General features: G+C 49.8%; 1 protein-coding gene across 6 annotated transcripts in view; it reads left to right on the top strand.

The window, feature by feature from the left end:
• Positions 1 to 16270, top strand: part of ATP6V0A4 (ATPase H+ transporting V0 subunit a4) — a 59084-nt gene that overhangs the window by 40592 nt on the left and 2222 nt on the right. For all 6 annotated transcript variants that reach the window (XM_073322826.1, XM_073322839.1, XM_073322800.1 and 3 more), the window contains 2 exons: positions 323 to 440; positions 3440 to 3611. In XM_073322826.1, the coding sequence (XP_073178927.1) occupies positions 323 to 440; positions 3440 to 3611 (290 nt within the window). The remainder of the gene's footprint in view (positions 1 to 322; positions 441 to 3439; positions 3612 to 16270) is intronic.

Raw genomic sequence — 16270 nt, 5'->3', positions numbered from 1 at the left:
CAGGCCTTAGGGGAGCCCAAGGAGGACAGTGGTCATCTCACTGCCACCCCCCAGCAGGGGTTAAGTTGTAGGGATGGTAAAGGGTAGTTCTTTAGCAGTTGCCTCAAGTTGCCTTTCTTCTGAATGGTGGGCTGGGAAAATAAAAGAGAAGGAACAATTTTCAAACCTTTCCTTTTGACCTGTGAAGTACCCATGTGTTGCTCCCACTGCCATGAAGAGGAGAAAGGAGACCAATGTGCAGCACATTAAGGCAGCACTGCGCTGTTCACTTACGCTCATTTAGTGCTGCTTGTTCAGCAGCTTCATTTTTACATCATTCCAGTTCAGTTTTGGCGATACGTTTGTCCACCAAGCTATCCACACGATTGAATACTGCCTGGGCTGCATCTCCAACACAGCATCCTACCTTCGGCTCTGGGCCCTCAGCTTGGCTCATGCACGTGAGTTATCACTCTGTGTTCGTTATTCTTCAGGTAGTGACTGTGAAAGGCTGCTACAGAAAGGATTTCAGTAGAGCTGGTTGGGAATTTTTTGTCAAAAAGTTTTCTGGGGAAAATTTTGGTTTCCCCAAAAATCAGGGAAATTGCCCATCAGGAAAATCAAACCAAATGTCAACCCAAATAAACGTGTTTTGGTTTGTCGAACAAAATCAAAATGTTTTGTGGCAGTTCAATCTGTTCACCTAAACTGCCGCAGCATGGGGCACGGGTCACTTGCAGGTTTAAACTAGTGTAAATGATGGATTATCTGTAATTTAAAATCTTTAAACCATGATTTGAGGACATCAGTAACTCAGCCAGAGGTTATGGGCCTACTACAGGAGGGGGTGGGTGTGGTTCCATGGTCTGCGATGTGCAGGAGGTCAGACTAGATGATCATTATGGTCCCTTTTGGCCTAAAAGTCCGAGTCCCTCTGGTGTCTTGTAATTGTGGTTCCTCATGTCCACGCTGTGGCCTTGGCTCTCTGGCTGAACTACATTTCCCATGATGCACTAATTGAACCATCATGGGAAGAGGTAGCACATCCGGGAACCCAGCCCATAAAGGAGAATGAGAGCATGAGGCACCAGAATTACAACTCCCCACGAGGCACTGGGGCAGCTCAGGCAGACACAGATTAATGTCAAACTGACGTGAAAAGAAATATTTTGATTACGTGCAGCAAATAAAAATGAAACATTTTGCTGTGGGAATAGCTAAACTTTTCATTTGGATCTGAAATTTTCCAACCAAAATTTTTTAGAACTCTCCATTTCATGAAAAATTTCAATATGTCAACTTTTCATCCTGATTTGGGATGAAACAAATGTGAAAATATCAGAATTCCCCGTAGGACAGAATTTCTGATTTTTTGACCAACTCTAAGTATTATTATATATTTATTATTTATATTTTTGTGGCACCCAGGAGTCCTAGTCATGTACTGGGGACCCCACTGTGCTAAATACTGTCCAACACAGTACCAGACAGTCCCTGCCCCCAAAGAGTTTACAATCTAGAAATGGGCAACTACAGAAGGAAGGAGTGCAGAGATCCCTGGATTGGAAGGGGTGAGCTGCACTTCCCCTTATAACAGCCTTGTTGGCACATAAGTGAGTCTAATAGGACTTAATTAGAAGCCAAGTCACACTAGCCTTATACTGGAGATAAAGTGATAAAAAGTATAAGACATTTGAGTAAAAGGGTGAAATGCACTTAAATATACAGGTAACCCTTTCATGAACATCTGAACACCTGTTTTTCTTGGGAGGTTTAGCAGAGGTGTTCATTACAACTGTTGGCACCTAAGATGATAGCCCATTCATCTGAACTCTTACATCAAAATATAGTCTATGGATCTTTCTGTACTGTCCAAGGAGATAGAAGAAGGATGATCCAATGGTTAGGGTGCCAGCATGGACTGTAGGAGAGCTGAGTTCAATTCCTGGCTTTGCCACAGACTTACCGTGTGACCTTGGGCAAGTCACTTCGCGTCTGTTCCCCATCTGTAAAATGGGGATAGTAGCACAGAGGTGCTGTGGAGAGAAATACAATGAAGATTATTAGGTGCCTAGATACTATAGTCAAGAGGGACATGTAAAAACTAGGGCTGTCGATTAATCACAGTTAACTCATGTGATTAACTCAAAAAATTAATCGTGATTAAAAAGATTAATTGCAGTTTTAATCGCACTGTTAAACAACGGACTACCAATTGAAATTTATTAATATTTGTGGGTGTTTTTCTACATTTTCAAATATATTGATTTCGATTACAACACAGAATACAAAGTGCTCACTTTATATTATTATTTTTTATAATATAAAAAAATATTTTATTACAAATATTTGCACTGGAAAAATGATAAACAAAAGAAATCGTATTTTTCAGTTCACCTCATACAAGTACTGTAGTCCAATGTCTTTATTGTGAAAATGCAGCTTACAAATGTAGATTTTTTTTGTTACATAACTGCACTCAAAACCAAAACATTGTAAAACTTTAGCGCCTACAAGTCCACGCAGTCCTACTTCTTGTTCTGCCAATCGCTCAGACAAACAAGTTTGTTTACATTTACAGGAGATAATGCTGCCCTCTTCTTATTTACAATGTCACCTGAAAGTGAGAACAGGCGTTCGCAAGGGACTTTTGTAGCCGGCGTTGCAAGGCAAAATCATAGGATAGACTGATAAGAGAAATAATTTTGAACCCCAAGAGAACCCACCTTTTACACAGGCTCCTATTGCCCACGATCACAGATCTTAACATTAGCTGGAGATCAAGTAGACAGTCAGTGGTAAGAAAGGGAACTGATTTTGGCAGTAAGGATGAAATGCAAAACCATGAAGGGTTTCAGAGTAACAGCCGTGTTAGTCTGTATTCGCAAAAAGAAAAGGAGGACTTGTGGCACCTTAGAGACTAACCAATTTATTTGAGCATGAGCTTTCATGAGCTACAGAAAGCTTATGCTCAGATAAATTGGTTAGTCTCTAAGGTGCCACAAGTCCTCCTTTTCTTTTTGCGAAAACCATGAAGGACGCTCCTGGCATCCCACTGTCTGGGGGACCAGAACTACTACAATGGCACAGACTATTATAACTCTGATAGAAACAAAAGGGAGATCTCAGGAGAAAGCAGCCTGGATTTCTCTAAAGATCTCTGGCAGGTGCAGTCACACACACAGCTCCGCAAAAGGACATAGAGCCAGATCCTCAGCTAAACTGGCAGTGCTCCACTGAAGTCAATGGGGCTGTACGGAGCACCAGGATGTTACACCTCAGCTGCAGTATATACCCACTTCCCATTCGTTCTGCACACAGCTTCCCTTTAGGGAAGGCATTGTGAATGATGGAGCACAGAACAAATGGATTGTTCCATCCAGTGAACGGGGTGGGCGTATGGATTTTACCATTGTGATGGTTGAACTATTCTTGCTCTTCCCCGCTGCTTGCTTTGCAGAGTTATCAGAGGTCCTCTGGACCATGGTGATGAACATTGGACTGAAGAACAGCGGCTGGGGAGGACTTATTGGGGTCTTCATCATCTTTGCCATCTTTGCAGTTCTGACTGTAGCTATTCTGCTTGTCATGGAGGGCCTCTCTGCCTTCCTGCATGCACTGCGCCTTCACTGGTACGTATTCGTCCCTCTTCAAGCTATGGAAGCCTTTTCTAGTGCAGAAACGAGGGCACACATTTTACTGCAGAGAGTCCATGATGATGTGCATGGGGAGGGGCACGGGGTGAGGGCATGTAAATACCTAATTAGAAAGTGAGACTGTATGCCTCGGTAGATGCTCATATTTGTTACAGGATGTTTTCTATTCACAGCCGTTTATTGTACCTCAGGCTTATACCATAACACTGCTCGAGATTGCACTTTCCTGTTTGAAGACGGGCAGGCATGCAAAAATATGTAAACGGTCAGGTGAAGTGGCCTAACTGAGACCTCCAAACTCATGTCTGTTGGGGAGTAGCTCATGTTTCTTCTTCGAGTGCTTGTTCACGTCCATTCCACATTAGGTGTGCGCATGCCGCGTGCACCAGCGTTGCAAACTTTTTCCCTTAGCGGCTGCCGGCGGGCCCCCCGAGGGGCACCACTGCGCCGTGCATATATACCCCGGCCAGCCCAACCCCCTCCAGTTCCTTCTTACCATCTGTGGCGGCATTGGAACAATCTCTCTCTCTCTCTCTCTCTCTCTCTCATAGAAGAGCAGTCCCTTAGCCTTTAGAGTAGCTGTTATCAGTTTGTTCACATACAGATTGTGGACACTTAAGTCATTAGGTGCTTGGAGGCCTCTAGCACCTGCCCCGGGCCGCGGGGCATGCCGCAGGCCCACAGCTTCAAGGCTTGCACCACGTGCCGCAAACCTATGCCAATTAGTGATCCCCCACAACTCGTGTCTACGTTGCCTGGGGGACGGACATCAAACTGAAAGGTGTAGGATTTGCAAGGCGTTTAAGCCAAGGACAAGGAAAGAAAGAGACTTTCGCCTAAAGCAACTGTTGATGGAGGCTGCATTGCAGCTGCCAGGCCTGAAGCGCCCGACGCTGGCTCAGACTTCCTTGGTGCGTAGTGCCCCGGAGCCGTCAAGAGACCAGGCATTGGCTAAGCACCGTAAACTGTCGGCCCCGGAGCGCCAGGCTAGATCCTGGCACCGATTGTCCTCCCCGGTGTGGCCCCCAGCGCGGCCTAAAGGAAGGCGTGGTCGTTCCCCGCACAGGAGGCTGGTGCCTCCCAAGGCTCCGAGTGCCGTTAAGAGCGGGAAGGCCGCGGTACCGGTGCTGACCACGACGGTCCCGGCAGCACAAGCCCAACCGAGCCCAGACCTAAGTGAGCTCAATGCGGACGATGGGCTCAAGGGCATAACAGATCAGCCCTCTACCCCTCGCACCTTTGAGGCTCAAAAGGACCTCATCTAGCAGTCGGCGGCGAGCCCCCTCCCCTGTGGGGAGAACCCTCCGTCACCCATGCCTCAGGTGCCGTTGAGGGGTAAGCCGGCAATGGTGGGCTGCTCGAGGACACTGTCCCAGCACCGCTCCCAGAGTTGGTCCTGGTCGAGCTCCGGCTCTGCAGACTCACACTTGCCAGCGGCCCAGAAGGAGGTTGCAGCACCGGCAGCAGGTCGACACGAAGAAGCACCAGAAAGGGCACACCGCTCTCTGGCACTGCCCAGAGACCGGCACCAGGAGGAGTTGAGACGGCCCTCGCCAGAGGTCTCCCGCAGATGGTCCCGGTCCAGGGAGCACCAGCACCGGTCCCGGTCCCAGTCCCGGGGATACTGGTACCGATCCCAGTCCCGCTCAGCCAGGAGCCACTCATTCTCCCGCCGGCGCAGATTGTTGGCACCGCCATGGCCTTCACGATTGGCATCGCCACAGTCTGGTGCCGGCTCCGGCCACTATACCTACCTGCACCAGGGCCCGGAAAGCAGGGACCCTCAGGGGAGCTGGCAACCTCAATGGGAGCCGCCAGGCCATTGGCCCTTCTGGACCCCCTGGGCCTATCAGGAGCGCCAAGGGGCCCCATCCAGGGCAAGTTACTCGGTACAGCAGTCCCGGTCTCTGCACCAATGCCAGATGGTCTCCAGCATCCCCCCAGCATAGAGTGGAAAGTCCAGCACCGAGCCCGGTGCTGTCCCATGGACTCCCACCGCGGCCTGAGCCGGAGGCCCCTATCACAGGAGATGGGGAGCAGGAGGACCAACCAGAGGGGGTCGAGCAGCAGCTAACTCCTCATCTTCCCCCGATGAGGCGGTGGCGGGTACAGAGGTGTCCGGCCCTCCGCCGATAGACCATAGAGCCCACCAGGAACTGCTGTGCAGAGTCGCCCAAAATTTGGGGTTGCAGGCCAAGGAGACAGTTGAGCAGGAGGACCCCATGGTGCACATTTTGAGCCGCGAAGGTCCATCCAAAATAGCGCTCCCGCTCATTAAGACATTCAGTCTAACAATAAGACTATATGGCAGACCCCGGCCTCCAGCGCTCCACCAGCTAAAGGAGTGGAGCATAAATACTTTGCCCCATCTAAGGGCTATGAGTTCCTGTTCTGCCACCTGAGTCCCTGCTCCCTAGTGGTCGTCAGTGAACGAAAGGGAGTGCCACGGACAGCAGGCCCCGGCCCCTAAGGCCAGGGAGGCGAAACACCTGGACCTTTTTGGTAGAAAGGTGTACTCATCTGGGGGCCTTAAGTTGAGGATTGCTAACCAGCAGGTTGTTAGGGGGCTTATTCCTTCACCCACTTACTTCCCTGGTCCTTCTCACATGAACAGAGAGCAACAATACCCGAAGTCCAAAGGTGCAAACAATTCGATGTTTATTGGGGTGAACTTCCAGCAAGCATGATTCCAGTTTCCTTCCTTAGTATCCTCCTTCCCAGCTCTGACACCACAGAGCCTTACACCTATGTCCCTGTTCCGATTCCTGCCCTTAGCCAAGCATGATTCCAACTTCCTTACTCCCATTCCCTGTTCCCATTTCCCCCTTTAGCAAAACATGATTCCAATTTTCTTACCCCCATTCCCTGTTCCCATCTCCCCCTTTAGCAAAACATGATTCCAATTTTCTTACCCCCATTCCCTGTTCCCATCTCACACACCCACATGCCCACCCCCACCCACACCCCCACCCCGTCACTTCCTCATTGACTACAGATTATATAGTAAAACTTGAGTTCTGCTTAGCTATACCTTAACCAATCATTTTCCTGAAATTTAACTAACCAATCCTAACATATTGTAACATGATTATGTAACCAATTATATCCCACCACCTCAATTAGTTTACACCCAGCAAAATTAATTATACAGCAGACAGGAACAATCACAGAACCAGACAGAGATTATACAGACAAACAACAGCAAAGTGGGACCTATAATGACAAAACAATACAGAAGTGAGGATTTCACATCCCAGCTATTGATAAGTGAGTTCTTGCCAGACAGGATGCTATCAAACTAAGTTTCCTTTTACATTTTCTAGGCACTTCCCTTTCTCTGGAGGTGATAGGAATACAATCCTGTCCTGATAGTGCCTAACAGCCCAATAGCACCTTATTTCAGTGTGACTAGTTTGGAATGTGAGGATGTGACCGTTCGCTTCCCAGCTTATGGCTGCCTCTGCTGCTTAGCCAAAGGCCTTAGCCTAAGAACAGGGCCTCAGACTGTCACAGTAAGAGAAGGCCCTTACACCAGCAGACAGTGATCTTGATTCTTTCTTTTATACCTCTATCACTAGCCAAGTGATAAGAATACACCTAAATTCTTAGAGTACAGGCCTTTGCAGACAGGCCTGAATATCTATATCCTAACACTCCACCCCTTTTTTTTTCTTTTTCTTTTGGGATCCTCCTGCCCAGGTATCCCTGGAAAAGCATAGGACATATGGCGACACATTTCCTGATAGGGCCAGGCATCAAGGTGGAAGGTGTCGATATTCCATTTGTCCCACTGCCCCTTGTGTAGTATAGTGCCCTGCACCTTCTCTCATACGGGCATACCACACCTATTCCAATTAGTGTTCCAGACTTCCCATTAGAGTGGGCCTGAGAAGGTTGGGTCCGGGTTGTCTAGTACACTGCAGGGTTTGGAGGGCTTATTACATTCCTAATAGGTTATCTCCCTATGCAACGTAACACAAGTACAGTTAACAATACAAAATCCACAGCAACACCGAGTCCTGACCACTGCAGTATGGTCCAACGTCCGAGACACCCCCAAAATACTGCCTCTCCTCCTTCGATGGGGTCACGATCTTGTGTCCAGTTGCTGGCAGTTGCAACAAGCTGCTCCTTCAAGTTTTGTATGCTTTTGTCCATATCACAAGTCCATTGAATGTTCACAGAGAAATGGGATATTGTCCAAACCAGCTTGACCACTTGGTATGGAATCAGGCAGTAAGCCCTGGCTTATTCACAGCAATAAGATTCACAGATCCATTTGTGCACCAAAGTCCATATAGCAGCATGTAGATGTGTGTAGTTTGGTTATGGGCTGGTGTAATTGTGCCCCCAGTAATATGTACATTCCCAGGAAAACACCTTATACACAGTACACCCAATTGTCCACCCCTTGCATAGGCCATTGATCCCGCTCCTCTATAGTCATAGGAGAGGGGCACATCCAAACATCTTCTATTGATTTACACTATTTTACACACACCTCCATTAATTCCCAGTGAGCTCCTCCCCTTTTCATTATTTCCATAGGGCTTGTGGGGGCCACCTTAGTTGCCATTCCATTTCCAGGTACCACGGTAGCTATTACACAGGTGCTGGCCTCCTAGTTGAGAATTTGCATTCCCATACACATCTTCCCCCCCAAGGCCAGCCTTTGGAAGCCATCCCTCACCCACATCATGAGGTTTTCTGTTCATTAAAACACAACAATGCTAGCAACAAGACAAACACCACAGACAAACAACACAAAACATAGATCCATGGTATTCTGGGTTATTTTTCCGCTGGCGCCAGCTTGCTTGTAGAGTATCTGAAAAACAAAAGAAACAATTTCCACCCCCCTGGTGGGGACAGATTATTGCTTAATAATAATACCACTTTCTTTTACAAATGTCCTTGCTACTTGCAGGAAAAACAGAAGAATTACCTCCAGATTGTCCTTATTTTGTTCTATAGTCAGGCTAGTGAATTACCCCACTCACTGGTCATTTATGAAATTCATGAGATGGTGTACCTCAGTTTCCCCTCTTGTACAACAGACCAAGTTTGCAATAGTTTCTCTGCTGTACCAAGCTTTAAGTTTATTCTCAGGTAATAGCTGAGACACAGCTTCAGATTTTAGCACTGTACACACACACACACACACACACCCCTTAAGGTTAACCTGTCCCCCTTATTTTCAGGCTTAACTTGTTTTTTTTGTTTTTTTTTTTTCACCTCCCTTTCCTGAAGGGCCATAATCTGAGTCTTCTAGTAGCTTGTTTGCTGACCGGATGTATTTGTTATTTGCAGCTCCTTTGTGCCCATCAGCTAGGTAATTTGCATTTACACACAGAGGCTTACTAGCTTGCTTTTGGATCCAAAGCTGTTAGCAGCTCAGACACTGTCTTAAAAGGGAAGCATTTTACTTCCACCAGAGTTCTGATTACTTTCCACTTTCATCTCCTGCTCCAAAACACAGCGACCTGGAAAAGAAAGCACAACCTATTGTGGCTCCTTTTGGAGCCCTATTAGGATTTTAATGAAGTACCATGTTTTATTTGCATTTCTTTTACTCCTTTTCCAATATACACTGCACATGTCCTGGGAAAATGCAAATTCCTTCCATATAGTTTAACCTCCATAACATCATATTAGCCAAATTAATTTTACACAAGGTATAACTGCCTCCCCCATGCCTACAGAGTTTTCATGCAGAACCCACCAAAGCAACAATCTGATCCCCCAGAGCCATCCCAAGGTTCAGTGTTCCCATCATTCCTCCCCTTTTCCTTTTCTTTTACCTGTGCACACATACACACAAAATTCTGTTTTGCCTAACATCCCTTGCACTGTAATTACTCTTTTTACACAACTGTACCCCGATTACACTTCCATCTTGTACAACTAGACACAACCAGGGGCAGCCAAGTTAAGTTCCAGTAGAAACCCCTTCCATCCTTTAGTGATTTTGATTACATTACCCAATAGTCAAATAATTTTGATCAGATTCTCTCTCTGCCTGCTGCCTGCAGCAGTCCCCTATAGACCATTTCTGTGGGAAAAGGGCCCATTTTCCCTCAGAATAGCCATAAAGGCTTCTGGGGACAGAAGCGTAGTGGTGATAGTAGCCACTCTACCTGACCCCCTTGGAAAATTTAATGACCAAGCTTCCATCCAATGTGACTGCACAGAGTTGCACATACAGTTACATTTATATAACTGGGTTTTATCATTAAACAAAAACTTCCTTCTTGACATCTCACATAAGTATCCAAAGTACCCTCCATTAAAACTTCAGAAAAACAAAAGAGTGTGGAAAGGCAGGTTGCACTTTGAAACTTTTTTTTTTTTTTCCTCTACTCCCCCAGGACCAAGTCTCAGATCCAGTCTCTAAAGGTGGTCTGTTAACTCTGCTCTTGACCTTAAACCCTTTTGTGCCAAATCATCTTTCACTACCCCTAACTAATTTACAACCCTTCAGCAGCCCTTGCTGAAGCAGCACCAAACTTGAAAGATTACTGGCAGCTTCCCATAATGCTGCCCTTACTTCAAACCTCTCAAGCAGACTGAAGTGCCTCTTTTCCCTGGGAGGCATTCAGTCCCCATGGGCAGGGACCTTCTTCCCCTACCCATATACCAAGGAGGGTGGGCTCCTCAGCCACCCCCCATACCTCTGGGTCCCCTAACACTTCCTCCATTTCCTTTTTAATCTTATCCCAGGTTGACCCCTGTACCTGGTATGGGCCCTGGTCCTCCCTTATCCATTTATCCAAAAAATCCTTTACCCTGGCTTGCCAGAACCCGCAACTACCATCACGAGAGTTCGCGATACCCCCTCCAAGCAGCTGCGCGGACTGTTGGGGAGGGGGACTTACAGGCTGCCACTCACCTATCCAATGCGATGCATCCGAGTCACCGGCACCAAGATGTTAGGGGGCTTATTCCTTCACCCACTTACTTCCCTGGTCCTTCTCACATGAACAGAGAGCAACAATACCCGAAGTCCAAAGGTGCAAACAATTCGATGTTTATTGGGGTGAACTTCCAGCAAGCATGATTCCAGTTTCCTTCCTTAGTATCCTCCTTCCCAGCTCTAACACCACAGAGCCTTACACCTATGTCCCTGTTCCGATTCCTGCCCTTAGCCAAGCATGATTCCAACTTCCTTACTCCCATTCCCTGTTCCCATTTCCCCCTTTAGCAAAACATGATTCCAATTTTCTTACCCCCATTCCCTGTTCCCATCTCCCCCTTTAGCAAAACATGATTCCAATTTTCTTACCCCCATTCCCTGTTCCCATCTCACACACCCACATGCCCACCCCCACTCACACCCCCACCCCGTCACTTCCTCATTGACTACAGATTATATAGTAAAACTTGAGTTCTGCTTAGCTATACCTTAACCAATCATTTTCCTGAAATTTAACTAACCAATCCTAACATATTGTAACATGATTATGTAACCAATTATATCCCACCACCTCAATTAGTTTACACCCAGCAAAATTAATTATACAGCAGACAGGAACAATCACAGAACCAGACAGAGATTATACAGACAAACAACAGCAAAGTGGGAACTATAATGACAAAACAATACAGAAGTGAGGATTTCACATCCCAGCTATTGATAAGTGAGTTCTTGCCAGACAGGATGCTATCAAACTAAGTTTCCTTTTACATTTTCTAGGCACTTCCCTTTCTCTGGAGGTGATAGGAATACAATCCTGTCCTGATAGTGCCTAACAGCCCAATAGCACCTTATTTCAATGTGACTAGTTTGGAATGTGAGGATGTGACCGTTCGCTTCCCAGCTTATGGCTGCCTCTGCTGCTTAGCCAAAGGCCTTAGCCTAAGAACAGGGCCTCAGACTGTCACAGTAAGAGAAGGCCCTTACACCAGCAGACAGTGATCTTGATTCTTTCTTTTATACCTCTATCACTAGCCAAGTGATAAGAATACACCTAAATTCTTAGAGTACAGGCCTTTGCAGACAGGCCTGAATATCTATATCCTAACACAGGTCATCCTCAACTGGCACAATTTCAACACCTGGGTGGCGGTGGGGAAGTTTAAGGACAACCTCCCGCAAGGTTCCCAACAGGGGTTCACAGCCCTGGTGGATGAGGGCAAAGCAATAGCCAAGACCCCTCTCCAGGCCTCTCTGGATTCGGCAGACGTGGCGGCTAGAACAATCACATCGGGGTGGTCATGAGGTGCTTGGCGTGGCTCCAGGAGTCAGGTCTGCCCCCCGAGGTCCAGAATCCACTCCAGGACCTCCCCTTTGAAGGGTCCAGGCTCTTCTGGGACCAGACAGACACGAGGCTGCATAGCCTCAAGCTACACTCAAGTCGCTGGGTATGCACAGCCCGGCGACTCAGAGGAAGCCCTTTAAGCCGCAGCCTCCCCCTCAATGCCAGTACCAGCCTCACCATAGGCATGAGCCTTACCATAGGCAAGGCAGGGATAACAGGCAATGGTGCAATAACAATAATAACAATAATGCGCCGGGCCAGAACCAAGGCCAGCACAAACCCCGGCCGGGCACTAAGCCAGGCTTTTGAAGGTGCGCTCGAGGACAGCATACCAGACCAGTCACCAGATCCGCCCCTTTGTTTCCTGAACCACCTCTCCTGTTTCTCCCATGCGTGGTCCACCATTAAGTCAGACCCTTGGGTCTTACGCACGGTGCGGAACGGGTACTCGCTGCATTTCGCCTCCCTCCCCCCCTCCTACTCCCCTTCTCTGTCCCTCTTCAGGGACCCCTCTCATGAGCATCTCCTAGAGGAGGAAGTCTGCTTGCTGCTAGAGGCGAGGGCGGTAGAGGCGGTGCCTCACGGCCTAAGGGGAAAAGGGTTCTACTCCCGGTACTTCCTCATCCCCAAGGCCAAAGGGGGCCTTCGCCCAATCCTAGATCTGCACGGGGTCAACAAATTCCTGATCAAGACCCAGTTCCGCATGGTCTCTCTGGGCACCATCATCCCTTCCCTGGATCCAGGGGACTGGTACACTGCCCTTGACATGAAGGACACGTACTTTCATATCACTGGTTTCAGAGTAACAGCCGTGTTAGTCTGTATTCGCAAAAAGAAAAGGAGGACTTGTGGCACCTTAGAGACTAACCAATTTATTTGAGCATAAGCTTTCGTGAGCTACAGCCACAGCATGCATCTGATGAAGTGAGCTGTAGCTCACGAAAGCTTATGCTCAAATAAATTGGTTAGTCTCTAAGGTGCCACAAGTACTCCTTTTCTCTTTTCATATCACCATCTTCCCAGCACATCAGCGGTTCCTACGCTTGGGCCGAGAGCATTATTAGTTTACGGTTCTCCCGTTCAGTCTAGCCGCGGCCCCAAGGGTGTTCATGAAGTGCATGGCGGTGGTGGCGGCCTTCTTACGGAGGCAGAGCATCTGGGTGTACCCGTACTTCGATGACTGGCTCCTGGCGGGCCGATCCGAGGTGGAGGTGTGGGGCCATGTGGAGGTGGCCCTGAGATTGTTCCACGAACTGGGGCTCCTTGTCAACATCCCCAAGTCCCGCTTGTACCCACGCAGAGAGTGGAATTCATAGGGGTGGTCCTGTACGCAGTGCAGGCCAGGGCAAGCCTTCCGGTATCCTGATTCCAGACTATCCAACAGGCAGTGGCCTCCCTGCACCAGTTTCCAACGACAACAGCCAGGTGCTGCCTGTTTTATATAACCAAGCAGGGTGGGGCTCGTTCCTTGACACTCTGTCACGAGGCTCTCCTCCTCTGGGACCTTTGCATAGCCCATGCAATTGACCTCGACACGTCCTATCTCCCAGGGGTGCGGAATGAGCTGGCGGACTCCCTCAGCAGGTCGTACCACATGCACGAGTGGACGCTCAGGGTGGATGTCGTGCTTTCTCTCTTCCGCAGGTGCGGGTTTCCCCGGGTAGATCTGTTTGCCACCAGGGCCAACGCCCAGTGCCCGCGGTTCTGCTCGTTCCAGGGCTGCAGCCCGGGCTCACTCGTGGACGCGTTTGCAATCCCGTGGAGAAGGGGGCTTGATGTATGCCTTCCCCCAACTCCTCTTGATGCACAAGGTCCTGCTCAAGGTGTGCACGGACAGGGCGGTGGTGATCCTCATTGCCCCAGCCTGGGCCTGCCAACACTGGTACACATCGCTCCTAGAGCTGTCGGTGGAGGCCCCAGTAGTCCTGCCCCTACACCGGAACCTGCAGTCACTGCACCTGATGGTGTGGAGGCTCCGTGGTTAAATGTCCTGGAGAGCCAGTGCTCCCTTCCTGTGCAGCAGATTCTGCTTGGCAGTAGAAAGCCGTCTACCAGAGCGGCCTATATGGCCATGTGGAAAAGGTTCTCGTTTTGGTGTGAACTCTGACAGGTGCAGCCGGGCCAGGCCCCGGTGCAGGCCATTCTGGAGTACCTCCTGCACCTCAAGCAGCAAGGGCTAGTCCCGTCCTCACTCAGAGTGCACCTGGTGGCCATCTCCGTCTTCCACCCAGGGTTCTCGGGGTGCTCACTGTTTTCCCACCCAATGGTGGGACGGTTCCTTAAGGGGTTGGAGAGGGTGTTCCCGTACTCCCACCCCACAGTCCCTCCATGGAACCTTAACCTGGTCCTTTCTAGACTCATGGGACCCCCTTTCGAGCCCCCTGCTACCTGTTCTCTCCTCCACCTTTCCTGGAAGGTGGCATTTCTGGTTGCCATTACCTCGGCCAAAGGGTGTCCAAACTGAGGGCCCTCACCTCTGAGCCACCGTACACAGTATTTCACAAGGACAAGGTGCAGCTCCAGCCGCACCCCAAGTTCCTCCCTAAGGTTGTCTCCCAATTCCATCTGGGCCAGGACATTTGTTTGCCAGTGTTCGACGAAGAAGTCCAAGAAGGTGGCGCAAGGCCGGTTTCCAACCTCCCGCAAGGGAAAGAATAAGACTGGGTGTGAGCAAGGTCCCGAGCCGGGCAACTCTTCACCCACGTAAGGATCTTGGGCCCACGCTCCTGTGGAGCGATGTAGCCCAACCTGCTCCCTGCCAGCTACCTCAGATGGCAGCAGAGGCTTCAGTCAGCTCTGGGTGCCGTCCATGCCAGATGCCCTGCAGGCAGCGCAGGAGATCATGTCCCTCCCGGTGCCGCCCACGCCGGCTCCTGCGGTTCCCCGGTCACAGGGTAAACCTGTGTTCGGACCACCACGGTCCCCACCTCAACGGGCACCATTCCCCATCGTGGGGGGACATCCCGCCGGCACTCACCCTCCCATAGCCGCCACGCATCTGACCACAAAATGCAAACACCGCACAGCACCATTCGGTCCCCAGCCCTTGGGCACAGGCAGAGAGGCTTGAGGCGCAGCTCGCCGGTCATTGGGTGCAGACCTTTGGAGGCACGTGCCCCCCGGCAGAAATACCGATCCTGGCACCCGGTATCTCTGAGACCGCAGTACCACTCCAGGGACCAGTTGTGGGATCACCATCACCATTCCTTGGACCGTGGCCGATCCCCTAAGAGGGCATCACTGCATGCAGGTGCTTCCCGGCATTGGGCCCACTCTGACTCCTGGTCCCGCTCCTTTCATCGGAGCAGTGTTCAACTCTACCCATACCAGGGCATTCCTGCTGCTGGAGCGATTCAGGGCCAAGACCCAAGGTATGTAGTCCCCAGAGGAAACGACGCTACACATAAACGTCAAAATGCTCAGGGCAGTGCGCAGAGCTTGTGCGGTCTTCCTGCCTCACCTGTCGGGCAAAGTGGTCAGAGTCCTGACGGACAACACAGCCTCGATGTTCTACATCAACAGACAAGGGGGAGCATGATCCTCTGCCAAAGGCACTCCATCTTTGGGACTTCTGGCTCGACCATGGAATCCATCTAGAAGCGTGTCACCTTCTGGGTGCCAAGAACATGCTAGCAGAACACCTAAGCAGGGACTCCTCCTCTCACCATGAGTGGGTGCTCCACCTGGAGGTAGCCGACGTGGTCTTCCAGAGGTGGGGAACTCCCCAAGTGGGGAACTCCCTTCTTCAGAAGGGGTCCAGAAGGTCCTCCTCGAGAGTAGAAAGCCCTCGACTAGACAGACTTACCTGGCAAAGTGGACGAGGTTCTCTCACTGTGTGGCCAAACGGGGCATCTCCCCTTCACATTCTTCAGTGCAGTCGATCTTAGACTACCTGCTTCAGTTGAGGAACCAGGGTCTGGCACGCTCCTCTGTCAGGGTGCATTTGGCAGCCATTTCCACCTTTCATCCACCCATCCAGGGGCAGACGGTGTTCTCCCATGACATGACGATCAGGTTCCTCAGAGGTCTCGAGAGACTTTTTCCTTGAGTTTGGTCCCCGGTCCCTCGGTGGGATCTCAATTTGGTTCTCTCCAGGCTCACAGGCCTGCCCTTTGAACCTTTGGCCTCATGCTCCCTGTCTCACCTATCGTGGAAGGTAGATTTCCTGGTGGCAGTGATGTTGGCAAGGAGAGTCTCCAAGCTGCGAGCCCTGACCTCAGACCCGCTTTACATGGTCTTCTATAAGGATGAGTTTCAGCGCCAGCCGCACGCAGCCTTCCTTCCCAAGGTGTGTCCACTTTCCACATGAGCCAGGACATTTTCCTTCTGGCCTTCCACCCTAAGCCCCATGAGATTAGCAAAGAGAGGCACCTTCAC

The sequence above is a fragment of the Lepidochelys kempii genome, chromosome 1 (assembly GCF_965140285.1).
Source record: "Lepidochelys kempii isolate rLepKem1 chromosome 1, rLepKem1.hap1, whole genome shotgun sequence".
Taxonomy (NCBI): Eukaryota; Metazoa; Chordata; order Testudines; family Cheloniidae; genus Lepidochelys; species Lepidochelys kempii.
The sequence above is the reverse complement of the archived record's forward strand: the minus strand, read 5'-3'. Positions and strand labels throughout refer to the sequence as shown.